The sequence below is a fragment of the Sesamum indicum genome, linkage group LG11 (genome assembly GCF_026168435.1).
Source record: "Sesamum indicum cultivar Baizhima isolate 11 linkage group LG11, ASM2616843v1, whole genome shotgun sequence".
Taxonomy (NCBI): Eukaryota; Viridiplantae; Streptophyta; class Magnoliopsida; order Lamiales; family Pedaliaceae; genus Sesamum; species Sesamum indicum.
Window position 1 is genome coordinate 11,300,060 of NC_142667.1, and position 14,403 is coordinate 11,314,462.

Sequence of the window (14,403 nt, forward strand, 5' to 3'; positions counted from 1 at the left end):
ATACATTTAGTTCTCTGTTTTACGGGATTTTTAAAATTGAAAAAATACGAAAACGTTTAGCATTCTGTTTTATGGGATTTACGGGACTAAATATATCTAATTTTTTTAATTTTATAACCATTTTGAAAATTTCGTAAAGACGATTAAATATATTAAAACCCCTATCCTAAGGGACAAAAAATGTAATTTCGCTCATATAAATTAGTCTTTTTACCAGCTAAAATCTATGGCAAATATTTTGGCTATTGTTAAAATTATGACAAATGTTGATTAATCGATGTCAAAATTTAAGTTTTCACGTTAGTTGAGTATTGATTTATCATGATTTTTAAGTCGTATATATAGTCATTTATAATACAGATAAATACCCAGTTTCCTCATAGTGTTCCTATCTCTCTTTGCAACAATTTCAAATTAAAGTATTGACATTAGACCATTAGTTCTCATGATCCACCTTTTCAGTAAAAGGTTCGATAATTAAGACCTGAACCAATTATATAATAAATGCGACACGTTTGTTTATATTATTGATATGCAGTTGAAGAAAAGTGATAAATCACATGACAAATAAATCACACTTATTATCTAATTGATTTGATTCAACTAGATCTAATTTTCTGAAAAAAATTTCACTTTTCCGAGCGCATTATTATTAAACCACTCAACTTTTTAAAAGAAATTTAGTTTGGATTAAGTATTTCGTGTTAGTCAAATGGAATAAATAATGTTGGGTAGGAAGGGGTACTCATTCTAAATATATATATATATGTTATAATTGCTTGATTAGTATGCATAAATAACCGAGGGCATCATCATTATACTAAGTCTTATAAAAGGAGATGCAAACCTCAATCTCCATAACTGGTAGATAGAGCAGTTGCACATTTGAACATTCTTACACTCTCATTTTCTCTCCACGTGAACCTCTCCGAAACCATTACACTTTCTCATCCACACACAAAACCCCCATGGCGGTCAAGAAGAAGATGAGATGGCAGCAATACTTTCCCAACTGTTTCAGGGCCGACGGTCCCGGGCCCGGCCCGATCCCGATCCCGGACCAGAAGAAGCCCGTATCGAACCAATCATCTTCCATCCCGAGGATTTCGTTGTCCGACTTGAGCAGTTCAACCCTTTCTGAGGATCTGTCCATTTCTTTGGCAGGTTCCAATCTGCATGTTTTTACTCTCCAGGAGCTGAAGGTGATAACTCAGCACTTTTCGTCCTCTAACTTTTTAGGAGAAGGTGGGTTCGGGCCTGTTCACAAGGGATTCATTGACGACAAGCTCAGACCCGGGTTGAAGGCTCAGCCCGTCGCTGTCAAGCTCCTGGATTTGGATGGCTCACAAGGGCACAGAGAATGGCTGGTAAGGATCGATCATCTCTTTTTTCTGCTTTTCTTACATTAAAATTGATCATGTAATATATATAACTGATCACTCTTGTTTTTCTTATGTCGGATTTCTTGAATCAACAACAGACGGAAGTGATATTTCTTGGTCAATTAAGACACGCGCATTTGGTGAAGCTGATTGGGTACTGTTGCGAAGAAGAACACAGGCTTCTGGTATATGAATACATGCCCAGAGGCAGCCTCGAAAATCAGCTCTTCAGAAGTAAGTCTCTCTCATCCATCATCCTATGTTACGCCTTTCAAACATCAGATTCTTACAAATTACGGTAGCTATTCTCACGACGTGGCTTCTCAACTGGTATAATTATCAGGGCCGTTGATATGTAAAAAAAATACATGTTTTGGAGTAGTCGATTTGAATTTTTTATTTCGTTTAATATATACAAACGGTGGGTAATGTTCTTTTCTTTAAATGAAATGATTGAAGCAATTTTTATATAAAAAGATTTTAAAAAATAAAAATCAGTGCATCTGTGTGGAGTTGTTATCACGAAAGCAATTGTTTTTCTATGCAATTGCATCAACTTGTCTGAGGAGTTTAAATATTTAATATAAAAAGTGTTTGAAAAAAGTCAAATTGGTTGTGTTTCTGGTCGGAAGTTGACATTCGATGTGCCACTTTTTTGTAGTCAACAACTTTGTTAAACAAAAAACTAGAATCTTGGCAAGACAAAGACTTGGTATTAATCTGTATGTGAAACTGTCACTTTGAACAAATCGATTTTAATAATTTCTTGGTGAATGAATTGACCACTGCCAACGAATTTCAAACAAAGTCGTGAGTTTTGATTGGCGCAAATGGTACCACCATTTGGAAGCTTGTTAAATCGCAAAAAGTATAAGTTTAGTCTAGTAACATAAGGGATAATAAATCTAAACCTGCTCGGTTAATTTGGTCTGAAAATTTTCTATCATCAGTCATGTCAATACCTGAATTGTGATCAAAATGTGAATTTTGTTCGAATAAAATTAAAATACGATTTAATTTGAATACAATCAAAACTATGACCCATAATTTACGCGACTAAAATTACCTTTTTCCCTGTTAAATTTGACCATGGGATCGATGGCTCTATATCTTAAGATAATTCAACTGATATAGTAGCTTTTTCTTATTGGACACAGGATTTTCAGTTTCACTTCCATGGGCAGCAAGGATGAAGATTGCTCTTGGAGCAGCGAAAGGGCTTGCATTCCTCCACGAAGCTGAAAAGCCTGTAATATATCGCGATTTTAAGGGTTCAAACATTCTGCTCGACTCGGTAAATGTCTATATGTGTCCGTCCACTTCATCTCCATCTCTGACTGTTAGTTTTGTGTAAGTCTTAACTCTTCTCTACTTGTTTTCAGGATTACACGGCCAAGCTGTCCGACTTTGGCCTAGCTAAAGACGGCCCAGAAGGAGACGACACGCACGTCTCCACACGAGTTATGGGCACGCATGGTTATGCTGCACCCGAGTACGTCATGACAGGTGAATTTTATAATACTCGTGAAATTTAGATTTTGATCAAGTACTTGTGAGAAAAGAAAAGACTTTTTTTTTAAAGGTTGAAGGGTCGCATTGTCTTTGTTTAGGTGGCTTTATTTTATTAGCGTTTTTACAGGGGGTAAAGTGCAATTTCCTTCTTATTTAACATGATCAAATGCATTGTGCAGGGCATTTGACAGCGGCAAGCGATGTATACAGCTTTGGAGTGGTACTCTTGGAGCTTCTAACGGGCCGAAAATCAGTAGACAAGAGCCGTCCCCACAGAGAGCAGAACCTTGTGGAGTGGGCGAGGCCGATGCTGAAGAATCCCCGGAAGCTGAGCCGGGTAATGGATCCAAGACTTGAGGGCCAATACCCTGAAATAGGGGCTCAAAATGCAGCAGCATTGGCATATCAATGCTTAAGCCATCGGCCTAAACTCAGGCCGACGATGAATGAAGTGATCAAAGTCTTGGAGCCCTTGAAGGACCTTAACGACATTCAAGTAGGCACATTCGTGTTTGCAGTTTCAACAGACAGCGATTCGCAGAAGGAATTTTCAAGGGAATCTAGAAAAGAGAGCAACGGTCAGTACCACCAGAGGCATAGACTCCATGAGGGCCATAAGCACCGGGCCAAATCTCCAAAATCCCCACACTCTTTCACAGAAAACGCTCTGAATTCACCGGTGCACCACGGATTGAAGAGGGCATAAACGGATAAAACTGTAAATCCAAACTGCTGTATATACACACACAAAGATTCGACCAGCATTGGTTCTGGTCGTGTAGAGCGACAACGTTTCGCTATAGGCGCATTTTTTGGTTTCGTTTCGGTTTTGGTTCATATACACATTTGTCTTTCTTTTTTCAACTGTAATTGGAACGAATCATAAACAGAGAATCCATTGATCATGAGCAGGAATGATTGATTAATTTTTTTCAAACTTTGATGTGTGAACAAGAACTGAACATTCAAGAATTATAGTGTATAATACATACAGATTATACAGCTAAGCAAATAGCACAAAATCCCACCAAGAAAATTCTTTATTTTCTTAAGTGATCTCCAGAAGCTGGAGATCAAATAAAGTATTCCCAAGTTTGGTATTTTTGACTTTTGTGGGAGTCACAATTCAGTACTGAACCAAGCACAAACAAAAATTCATCACTACCATTAAAGAAGTATATCTTGTGCTGGAAGAACAATATATATATACTTGTTAATCAGGCAGGCCTATAGCAAATGTAAGAAACGAGATCATCGTCTCCAACATCACATTTCTTTTGCGATTTTTAAACGGGTAAATTACAACGAGATTCTTGATGTTTGGTATAATTATTTAAAGTATTTTTTTTTATTATTTGAAAAATTATCAGCACATCTGATTTTAATAATTGGTCAATAACTAATCAATCTATTGGTCTCCATTAGGCTTTCATCTATTATTTATAGTGAACGGACTAAAATGTCTTTATGGACTTATTTTTGAAAAAAAAAATACTTTTTGGGCCAATCGGATAATCTTTTTATAATTTTTCCATCCACCTCGTCTGATACTTTTATAAAGTTATATATTTTTTTTGAAAAAGAAAAATATACGACAAGGACATAATTGATAATTCTAAACCTCCATCCAAAGATTATATGATTTCATCAAACACTAAGAAAGCATTTAGAATTTTTCAAACAATAAAGTGTATTTATAATCATGTCAGATCTAAGGGGAACTCGTTGTAATTTTCCCTTTTTAATAACCTAAATTTTTTCTTGATAAGATTTGATTGTCTAATGTTCGAGTTACAAGATTTTACTTGATAAGACTCGCAATTCTGTGTAAGACGACAGTTGGATTGATATAATATTTAAATTTGATGGAAGGATACGGAGAATGATATCAAATGACTTCATATTTGAAGAATTTGAAATACATCAATGCGAAACATAATTTAGATTTAGAGGTAAAGTATTTGAAATTTTTTGAATTTATAATTTATCCGAATTAATTCAAAGAATTACTGCTGGGATAATTTCAATTATAATCATTTCATTTTGTTTTTTACCTAAGACATTTTATACATCACGTTAACTATTATTATTACACTTTTATCTCACAATCAATCACATACTTAAAAAAAAAAAAAAGAAAGAAAGAAAGAAACTCACTCAACCAGACCCATTTCATCTTATTTTTTTTGGTGAAAATGAGATGATATCTTAAACAAAGTCAATGATAGAAAGAACCGGCCGTCAATCCAAATATAATTAAGAAATGAACATTAGAGCTGGGTTGGGTCCCTTAGCCTTAGTTTCATTCAACTTAGAGGGTGATTGCGTCAACATATAGTAACGACTATTAGTCGGTATTTGCTATAGTTATACACTGTAATAAATATTTTGGTAATAAATAAAATTATGACGAATATTAATTAATTTTATAAAAATTTAAATTTTTTCATCAATTTTATTTAACTTTGGTAGATAATATTAATTTATTATGATTTTAAAGCAATACTGATTATAATATAGAAAGTAATTATTATTGTTAGTGTAATAAAATCCAAAAATAAGATACTATGAGTTTATAAGCTCTTTTGAGAAAAATAAGGAATTTTTAACTCAAAACATCTTACAAGATGTTACAAAGAGTTTGGTAAAACTTTTAGAAAGCTTATAAGCTCCAAAAATAAAATACTATGAGTGTATAAGTTCTTTGTAAATGGTAAAGAGTTCTTAACATATTTTTTTAAAATCTTAACAAACTCTTTCAAAATAATTACAAATTTTTATTATTAATATTTCACCAGATCTCCATTAATTATAATTTGTTCATTATTGAATCTTATAAGTTTTATCATCTTATTTAACTAAATACTTCAAGAGCTTGATTTAAAATCTGATATAACATTTTATAAGCTCTAAAAACATCTAATAAGATATATAAGCTTATAATTTTTTTTAGCCGAACACCCTCTTAAATGTGGTGTTTGTTTTTATTTCCAAGAGCTAATTTTTAGTTTTACACTATTTCAATATTTTCAAAACTTGTTTGTTTAGTCCAAATTTTGCAGCCTAGGTCTATTGGAAACACATATCTCGAATCACAGTGTTGTCATGTCATGTTGACTTTTTAAATGCCAAAAAATAAATGGGCCATTATAAGTTCATGTAAGCATCCTTTGAATCACCCCTCATAGTCCAAATTGATTTGGGCCTGAGCCTAATGGGCCTAGGCCGAATCCTTAAACAGCAATTTGGTTTCACTGTTCATCACTCACTGTTTTGCTCTTTTGTAGCTCCCAGAGGCAGAGCTGCTACTCATTCACAGCTCCAACAACAGGGAAGCACGCGAAAACCGTTTCCTTTGACAAACCGAAGATGGCATCGCTCGACACCGATGTGAATATGGTTCCCGCCGGAGAGGTCTCCTCCGATGCTGGACCTTCTAATCCGGCCCCGCCGGCGACGCAATCAGCTAAGAAAGCGAAGCGATTCGAGATCAAGAAGTGGAATGCCGTCGCGCTCTGGGCTTGGGGTATTATTATGTGCTACAATCTTGTATCTACTTCTCTTTTTCTTCCGTACACGTGAATATGCGTATATGAGAGTACCAATGCGTTGGGATTTCTATGATTGGTTGAGACCCTAGCCCTAACTCTTAATCTGCAGATATTGTGGTCGATAATTGTGCTATTTGCCGGAACCATATCATGGATCTCTGTAAGTTTCTTTTCTTATTTATTTATTTTTTCTGGGTTCAATTTGTTTGTTTGATTTTGCGACACTGTAATTAGGCATTGAGTGCCAGGCTAATCAAGCTAGTGCAACAAGCGAGGAGTGCACGGTTGCCTGGGGTATGTTGCTAAGCTGTATTCTTGATAATATTTTTATTCTTTTAATTGCTTTGTTTCCATAATATGTTGTTTGGGTTTTGATGTGATTGGATTTGGTTGTATATAATTCAAGTCAAGCTAGGATCGTATTGGCCACTCGTCTAGTCTTAATATAGGTATCACTGTATTGGGATCAGGAAAAGCTGCTCTTTTATATTGTATATATAAGGAGGAATATTTTTCTGCAGGAAATTTGTAATGTCAATCATGTGAATAACTGCAGTATGGTTAATCCTTTACTCTTTTGGGCAAAGTGCATAATGACCTCTGCTTGTATAAATGGAATTTCAGTGCCGGAAACTAAATATAAACTATATAGTTTTTTCCCTAAGTTATTTTATATTGTGATATGCAACCATAATTAATAAACTAATGTTTATGTTTTTTCACTTGATTGTTCTCACCAATACTGATAACTTCATATCTAAGATGATATAAGTGAGGCCTTAGCCCAAAACAAGTTAGACCTAATAGGTGCTCTTTTATCTACTTAATTCCGAACTTCAGCTATATTTTTTACCATTGCCTTTCCAACTTTTCTAATATTCTGTTGTTGGTTTTACTTTTATTCACTTGAAGAATATTACAAACTATGTGTAGATAGTAATTTTCGGAATTCACATTAACTTGGAAATATTGTCCGAAAAGTTCCATATACGAAATGTATCAGCCAACATTAGAATGGTTGTCCCTATGTATTCACTCGACAACATTTTCAATAATAAGCATAAAAACTTGATGCGACTAATGCATAAATTGATCACAATTAGCTGAGTTTGTGTTTGAAACCTCTCACAGCTTCCAGCGAGGATTCTTGATTGATTCTTGCTTATTGACTAGTGACCTTCATAGTTCTTATTGCACCTCTTGCTAGAAATTGACAAGTAAATCTTGTGACACTAAATTAGGTGCTAAACTTGATGTTTCAGGCATGTTGTCTTTTGTTTTCACATTTTGTCTCCCGTAGAAACCTCTTTAGTTGAACCCTCCTGCTAATAGATTCCTGGAGGTTATGGGAACTCAACAGATATTTTGGTATGCCAGAGAACTGATAGAACCTATTTTCACACTGGTCTCTTAAGCTCTCTTGGTGAACCCTTATTAGTGGGGTGCTCTTATTATTCCGGGGATATCACTTCCATTTTTCATTACCTTCCTGATTTGTGTACAATTTTTACCTAATCTATGGTTTGCTTAAACTAAATAAGCTTTCATTTTGACTTTTGGTGCTTGATGGTAATGATGATTTCATTAGTGAGTATTTGGAAACTATGTATTGTATTGTATGACTGTTCAGGTATCTTTTGTTGCATAATACTATGCAACTTACCGATCACCATCTTAAAAGTCAGTAGCTATCTTAGTTTTTTTGTTAACTCACCTTGGAGTTTTAGCACAACTTGGCTTAAGAGCAGGCTCTTCAGATGATAAAAAATATGAGAAAGAAAATATGGATTTTGCTGCATGAAATTGCAAACAGGGTAGGTTCTACGCTTCAATGACAATTTTGGTCCCAGCTGAGATGAAGTTTTCAGAAAGTTGTAGGCTTAAAAAGGAGTCTGAGTGGTGCCTTCACTATGTACTATCTGCCATACGATCTTTCTAGTGGGTCATATTTGTAAAGCTGTTTGTTCGTGCATGTGTTTGTTCTGCAAATAATTTCTCTTTAATTGAGATTTTCTCCTGCAATTGTTACTATAGGAGTTTGCAACCATGCCTTCCACTTCCATTGCATTAGTAGGTGGCTCAAGACTCGTCAAGTTTGCCCTCTGGGTAAGGGTTCTTCCATGTTGTAGAGTTACTACAATCGTTTCAATATCATATGGTTTTTATATCTGACATTGATGAGTTTTACAGATAACAGCGAATGGGAGTTTCAGAAGTATGGTCACTAGAATCTTTCGAGGTAGAGACATGAGGCATCCTCGTTGTGTGAAGAAAATAGTTGGACAGATTACTTTGCTGCTTTATGGAGTTCCTATTTGTCTACTGAGGCAAATATCGGAAGACCTGAAAAGCCTGAATACATATTTATGTATATGTATATTTCAGGATTTGAATCCGTCTGCATCATTGAGACATCTTTACCAGTTATTTGTTGTCTCAACGCCTGAAACATTATTCAGAATTTTTCTAATGTTGATGCCAAATGTTATGTAGTTTGTAACCTGTTATTGCCGAGTGAGGCTTTTTTAGTGCAACTATTGTGATTTCCATTGGCAAGACTGATTAACCTTGAGTCACTTGTTCTTAAATTTGCCAAAAGCCCTTTGTGTTTTAATTGAAAACTAAAACATTACTTATCTGGCAAACTGAAGATAGTATCAAATGATGTCTTGGAGTAACTTGAAAACAGAATATTTTCCTTCATTATTAACTTAATATAATGCTATAAAACCATGATATTTATCAGTTACACATCAGGGGTTTTACTTCGGGGGCTTTGCACATAAGAATTGAGCCTATCATCGATTTTATTTTGTCCTTCTGTTGTCCATCCAAGTTGGCTGGGTGGGACAACGTTGTATATTCGATATTTCTACAATCTCGGGTTCAAGGATGGTTCTTGTTTGAACTGTGCAATAGCAGATTCAGCATTAACCATCAAAAGACCGACTGTCCAATGTTTTGTTGTAATGGTTTTGAAGTTGTCTGGGATTCTGAGAGAGAAAAGAACTCAGTAAAAAGAAAGTGTATGATGGGTCATGCTTGCTCGATAAATTTTTCTTCATGTCTCATTTATAAATACTCTGATTTTTGTGAGACGCTTCAGTTTGTTATTTCTAGCGTACCTTTTTACCACTAAATAGTTTTTTGCATATCATGTCAAGTATTATTATTACATTTTTATCTATTCTTAAATTAAATATATGTATTAAAGAATCTGTGGAAGGCATTTGCCCTCTTTACTTTGCGCTTTTGAAATGAGGTCTGATGCCAAACAATGAAAAGAGTAGGTTTGGAGTAAGAGGAGAGAGAGTGACCACACCACTGGAAGAACAACGTCCAAAACAGATATTTTAAAAAGAATGAAACGTCGTCGCCTGAGAGATTCGAACTCTCGCGGGGAAACCCCATGTACTTAGCAGGCACACGCCTTAACCACTCGGCCAAAGCGACGCTGTTGATAACCTCGTGAAGATGAGAAATTTGTATATGATTATGAATGATGATCATTGTTCAGGTCACCATGACATCATGGAATCCCATTTGGGCCATTTCATAGTAATCTTCATGTCTGTCACATTCTGTATACAACAATCAGATGTGGCCCAGTGGAGCACTATACACAGATAGATTGGAAACACATTTTTTGTCTCATAATATATTTTTTTATTTTTTATTTTATTGATTATGAAATTCTCATTTTTAGTTCCATAATTTTAAAAAATATAACACTTTCAATTCAATTGTACTTTTCCATTAAATACTTTACGAGAAACACCACATGATCGTTAAGTGCATGAGACAAAGAGTGTTATTTATTTATAGGACCAAGAATTCTCTATCCAACGAGACCAAAAGTATAAAGATCCTAACATGACACACAATATTTTCTGTTAACAAACCTAATGAAAATGTGCCACATGATTAAAATTTTTATTTTTTAGAAGTTACAAAATTAAAAATAAAAATTTTATAATCAATAAAATCAAAAATAAAAATACATAACTTGAATACCAATTATTACCATAACAACAACAATAAGCACCACTTCCAATTCTGACCCCAACAAATCATGTGGATGGTAACCTTCCAATTTCAAATATTATCCTACTACTACTCTTCACTATTATTTTTTCCATCCCTTTATTAACATTTCACGCACACACACACACACAATCATTATTGCTTGGGACCATTCCCATCATCGCTTGCCTTTAATATATATATACCTTTTGCCTGGAACTATTCCCCAAAGGGCTTTCATGTCTTTGTTGCACACACACACACACATATATATAGTTAGGTCCAAATGGCCATTTCTAGTGAATGGATTTGATATTTGATTCTTCTTAATGATTTTGAGCCCCCATTCATGAACAGCTATGAAACATCACATGACCCCCCAATTGCAGGATTTAATCATTTGCATTTTTTATTTTTATTTTTGGTAAGTCTGTAACAAATTTCAATACTCCGTTTAAAAGCAATTTATAAGCTTTTCAAAATATTTCCTAACATTATATAATGCTGACCGATATTTTTATCTATAGTCTATTCACAAAAATATCTCTGCATTTGTTTTTTTTAAAAGTAACACACAAGTCCACTAGAAATGTCAACATAAAATTATACATACACATAAATACGTTAGCATCATTACACGAACATTCCTATTTTTTGGCTGCCGGATGTGTTTCTTTAATTACGCAAAAGGCATGAATGATTAGAGAGCAAAATAAAAAATTAACATCAGCATTTTTCATCCAAACGCTAATGAAAAATAGATGATGGTAAATAGAGAATTTTCGAATTAAGTGTAAGTATAATTTTAAAAATTGTCTGAAGAAAATTGTAATTTCATATTTTCAAATGGATTCTTTGTGTAATTAACCTCAAATTTTATTCCCAAACCAAAGAAAGGTGGTGAAAAGATGAGGAACCTCGAAAATGTAAAGTGAATAATAATAATAATTATATATGGTGGCACGCAATACCTACACACAAAATTTATAGTAATATTTTTATTTTATTAAAATTTATAATTTGTTCTTTTATATTAAAATTTGACATTGCCTTACAACCTCACACAATACTTTATGGTAATTTTTTTTTAATGCATGAATTATCAATACATATTTTACTCAAATTAAATTAAAAATTAACACTTAATTTGTAAATATATATTACATTAAGAATAGTTTAGGAGCAAAGTTGTATTTTACCTTACATAATAGTGAGGAGGGGGGGGGGGGGGGCGGTAGGGAACGGCGTGGGCTGCAAAAGAAGTCAAGATCTAAAGAAGAAACAGACAGGGCACAGCAAATAATGACAGAGGAATCAGAAATGTGGGCGTGCGCATTTTATGGCAGATGAGAACGCGTGAAAATTATAGCAAGATTGCGCTGCTCCTGCTAACTGGCGCCACCATCTGCGCTTCAATTCCCACCTTCTCCCACATGTATGTCCATTTGATTTTTGATAAAGTACAAATTATTTTCGAAATATTCATATATATTTCTTTAAAAAATAATTTATTCATTCTTTTTTTAAATAAGCAAGTTACCCTTTTCATCAGGGAGGCAGTCTACTCCTTTTTAGAAAATACAATAGGATAAAATGGTATTTTATTTTTTACGGGGACTTATGCGAACATTTTGAATGACACAGGAACGTAATTTGTAATTTATTCATTTGATTTATTTTTTTTATTAAAATGTATTGGTATTTTTAAATTAATCGACATGCTAATATTACAATGTTCAATAGATCAGCTATTTTAAATCAACCAATACATTCAAAATAAACAAAGAAACCACATACTACATTTTTGTTTTTTTTATAGAAGCTATAGATATAAAATTACGTCAATATTTCAATCAATTGAGTAATTAAGTAATATATCAATTCGATCAATACATTAATATAACTAAATAATATAAAATAAATTACAATAAAATTCTCATAAAGTGGGACAAATATGTACATTTCTAGTGGGACTCGAATATATGATCTCAAATAACAACATCCAACTATTAAAAATAGACTAAATACCAAATTCACAACTTCTCAATCGTAAACAAACCTCGTCTTATTTAATTAAACCCCCCCCCCCCCACCCTCCAATTGATGTGTTAAAATTAGATAAGTTTATTTAAATAGTTTTTTATGTTTAATTAATTTGACTGGAGACTCTCAATTATTCTCTAATTTAATACCGAGTTTGTAAAGAATGTCGGTGTGTGTATATATATACCTAATTTTTTTATTATTATTAGACACTAATTTTTATTTTAATTAATAATTATAAATGTTAAAACTAAATAAATTAAGAAAAAAAGAAAAAAAATGTGGGACAAAAAAAGAGTATTCTCCTTTAATAATAAAGTATTGATATACCAGTAGCATGTGGTGGCTTAATTATCATTATATTACTAAAAATTTAAATATAGATAAAAAAAAATATAAAGCCAACAAATCGTAAGTGATCGGGTCGCATTCAAATGGGATCAAGCCTAGATGAGGTTTGAAGCTCTCGTCGTCCGGATTAGATTGTTGGGGATGTCAGGGCATTCTCAGAGAAAGAAACTCTAATGATCAAATTTGTAGAATGTCGGGACACTAAAAGATTTGGATCGTTTTTAGTAAATACGTAATATATGTTCTGCTCTTATTTTTGCTCATTATATGATCTTGGTGTGGCTTTCCTGGATGTTTCCACATGGCAACACATCAAGGGTTTATAATTCAGATTGGATCGATTAGGACACGATCCACATAAAAATTAATTGATAGATCTCGTTCTATTTCAATGTTTGTCTCAATTATGAGGGTATTTTAACATTTTTACATGTTATTCCTAATCAATATGGATTATATCATATCAACATGATATAAATATTAATATGATATAGTAATGATTACACTGTCCTCTCATGAGAGTTGGTATAATTATACGTAAATCTTTTGTAATTTAGAAAATTACATATTATATTCTTAATATTTATTTTCACCTAATAAATAATTTTTTTATTTTTTAAAATATAACGAATTTGTTATATTTACTATTATTTAATTTATTATTAATTTACTATAAATCAATCAAATTTTAATTTTTGTGTTTCTGAGTTCCGGTCAAAGATAGCATCAAGCCAAATATATCTGTTGCTGTTGATGAAAGTACTCTCTGAATGTTGTCTTTCCCAATGAGTGAGCAGAGAAGAGGATATCTGATAGTGCCATAAATGCCCTTGCCGGACTTCTTTTTCAACAACTTATGCCACTACTCTCTTTTCCCATTTGTCCTGAGATATATGAAACGGAGTTGTAATTTGTGAGCCCCTCATTAATTATTTTTGCATATTTTTAATTTTAATTTATGATTTGGATCGCAGATCATTAGCTATCTTGCTTTCTCAAAAAAGTTTGAAACATGAGAAAATAGAACAGATTGTTAGGTTTGTTGGAAGGTCCCTAATTAAAACTCTCCGATACTTAAATCAGTGAAGGAGTTCGAGATAGAATAAACGATCTAAATGCAATATCAAGCGATCTGATATGGATTCAGTGTAATAATATTTTACCATAAATGTGCTGCAAATGGGGTATTTATAGTGTGTGGATGGTCCGGGTATTTATAGTGTGTGGATGGTCCACTTGCCTGTCCAAATAGTCCGCTTGCGTGATGGCATGTAGATCAATGACTTCCGCAATGGGTCATTTGTGTTGGGTTGCGGATGCAGGAGGTGCCCTTTGCTTTTTGCAAAATTACAAGTACATCACCTCAAAGGACGTTAGTATAATGTACATTAGATAGTTTTTGTGTAAACTTTTACTCTAAAATAAAAATGCATTTGTAATTACAACTACAATATCAAAGAATGTTATTACGATTTTCTAAAATGTAAGAGTTGTTTGTTTGTTTGGGCTTAATCTCATGAGTTGTTGATACAACTTAACAA

The 14,403-nt window shown here is 33.3% G+C and overlaps 2 protein-coding genes and 1 non-coding gene across 3 annotated transcripts; 2 read left to right on the top strand and 1 right to left on the bottom strand.

The window, feature by feature from the left end:
- Positions 1-786: 786 nt before the first annotated feature.
- Positions 787-3,799, top strand: LOC105173830 (serine/threonine-protein kinase RIPK). The gene is made up of 5 exons (XM_011095710.3): positions 787-1,367; positions 1,481-1,616; positions 2,540-2,676; positions 2,765-2,888; positions 3,074-3,799. The coding sequence occupies exons 1-5, from the start codon at positions 969-971 to the stop codon at positions 3,598-3,600; spliced, it is 1,323 nt and encodes a 440-aa protein (XP_011094012.2). The 5' UTR covers positions 787-968; the 3' UTR covers positions 3,601-3,799.
- Positions 3,800-6,153: 2,354 nt separating this feature from the next.
- On the top strand, positions 6,154-9,011 carry LOC105173683 (RING-box protein 1a). The gene is made up of 5 exons (XM_011095531.3): positions 6,154-6,420; positions 6,555-6,605; positions 6,680-6,739; positions 8,480-8,551; positions 8,636-9,011. Exons 1-5 carry the CDS (start codon positions 6,264-6,266, stop codon positions 8,671-8,673), a joined length of 378 nt encoding a protein of 125 aa, XP_011093833.1. The 5' UTR covers positions 6,154-6,263; the 3' UTR covers positions 8,674-9,011.
- Positions 9,012-9,816: 805 nt separating this feature from the next.
- On the bottom strand, positions 9,817-9,898 carry TRNAS-GCU (transfer RNA serine (anticodon GCU)). Its single transcript has one exon. It is a non-coding gene; the product is annotated as a tRNA-Ser (tRNA).
- Between the last annotated feature and the right edge of the window lie 4,505 nt (positions 9,899-14,403).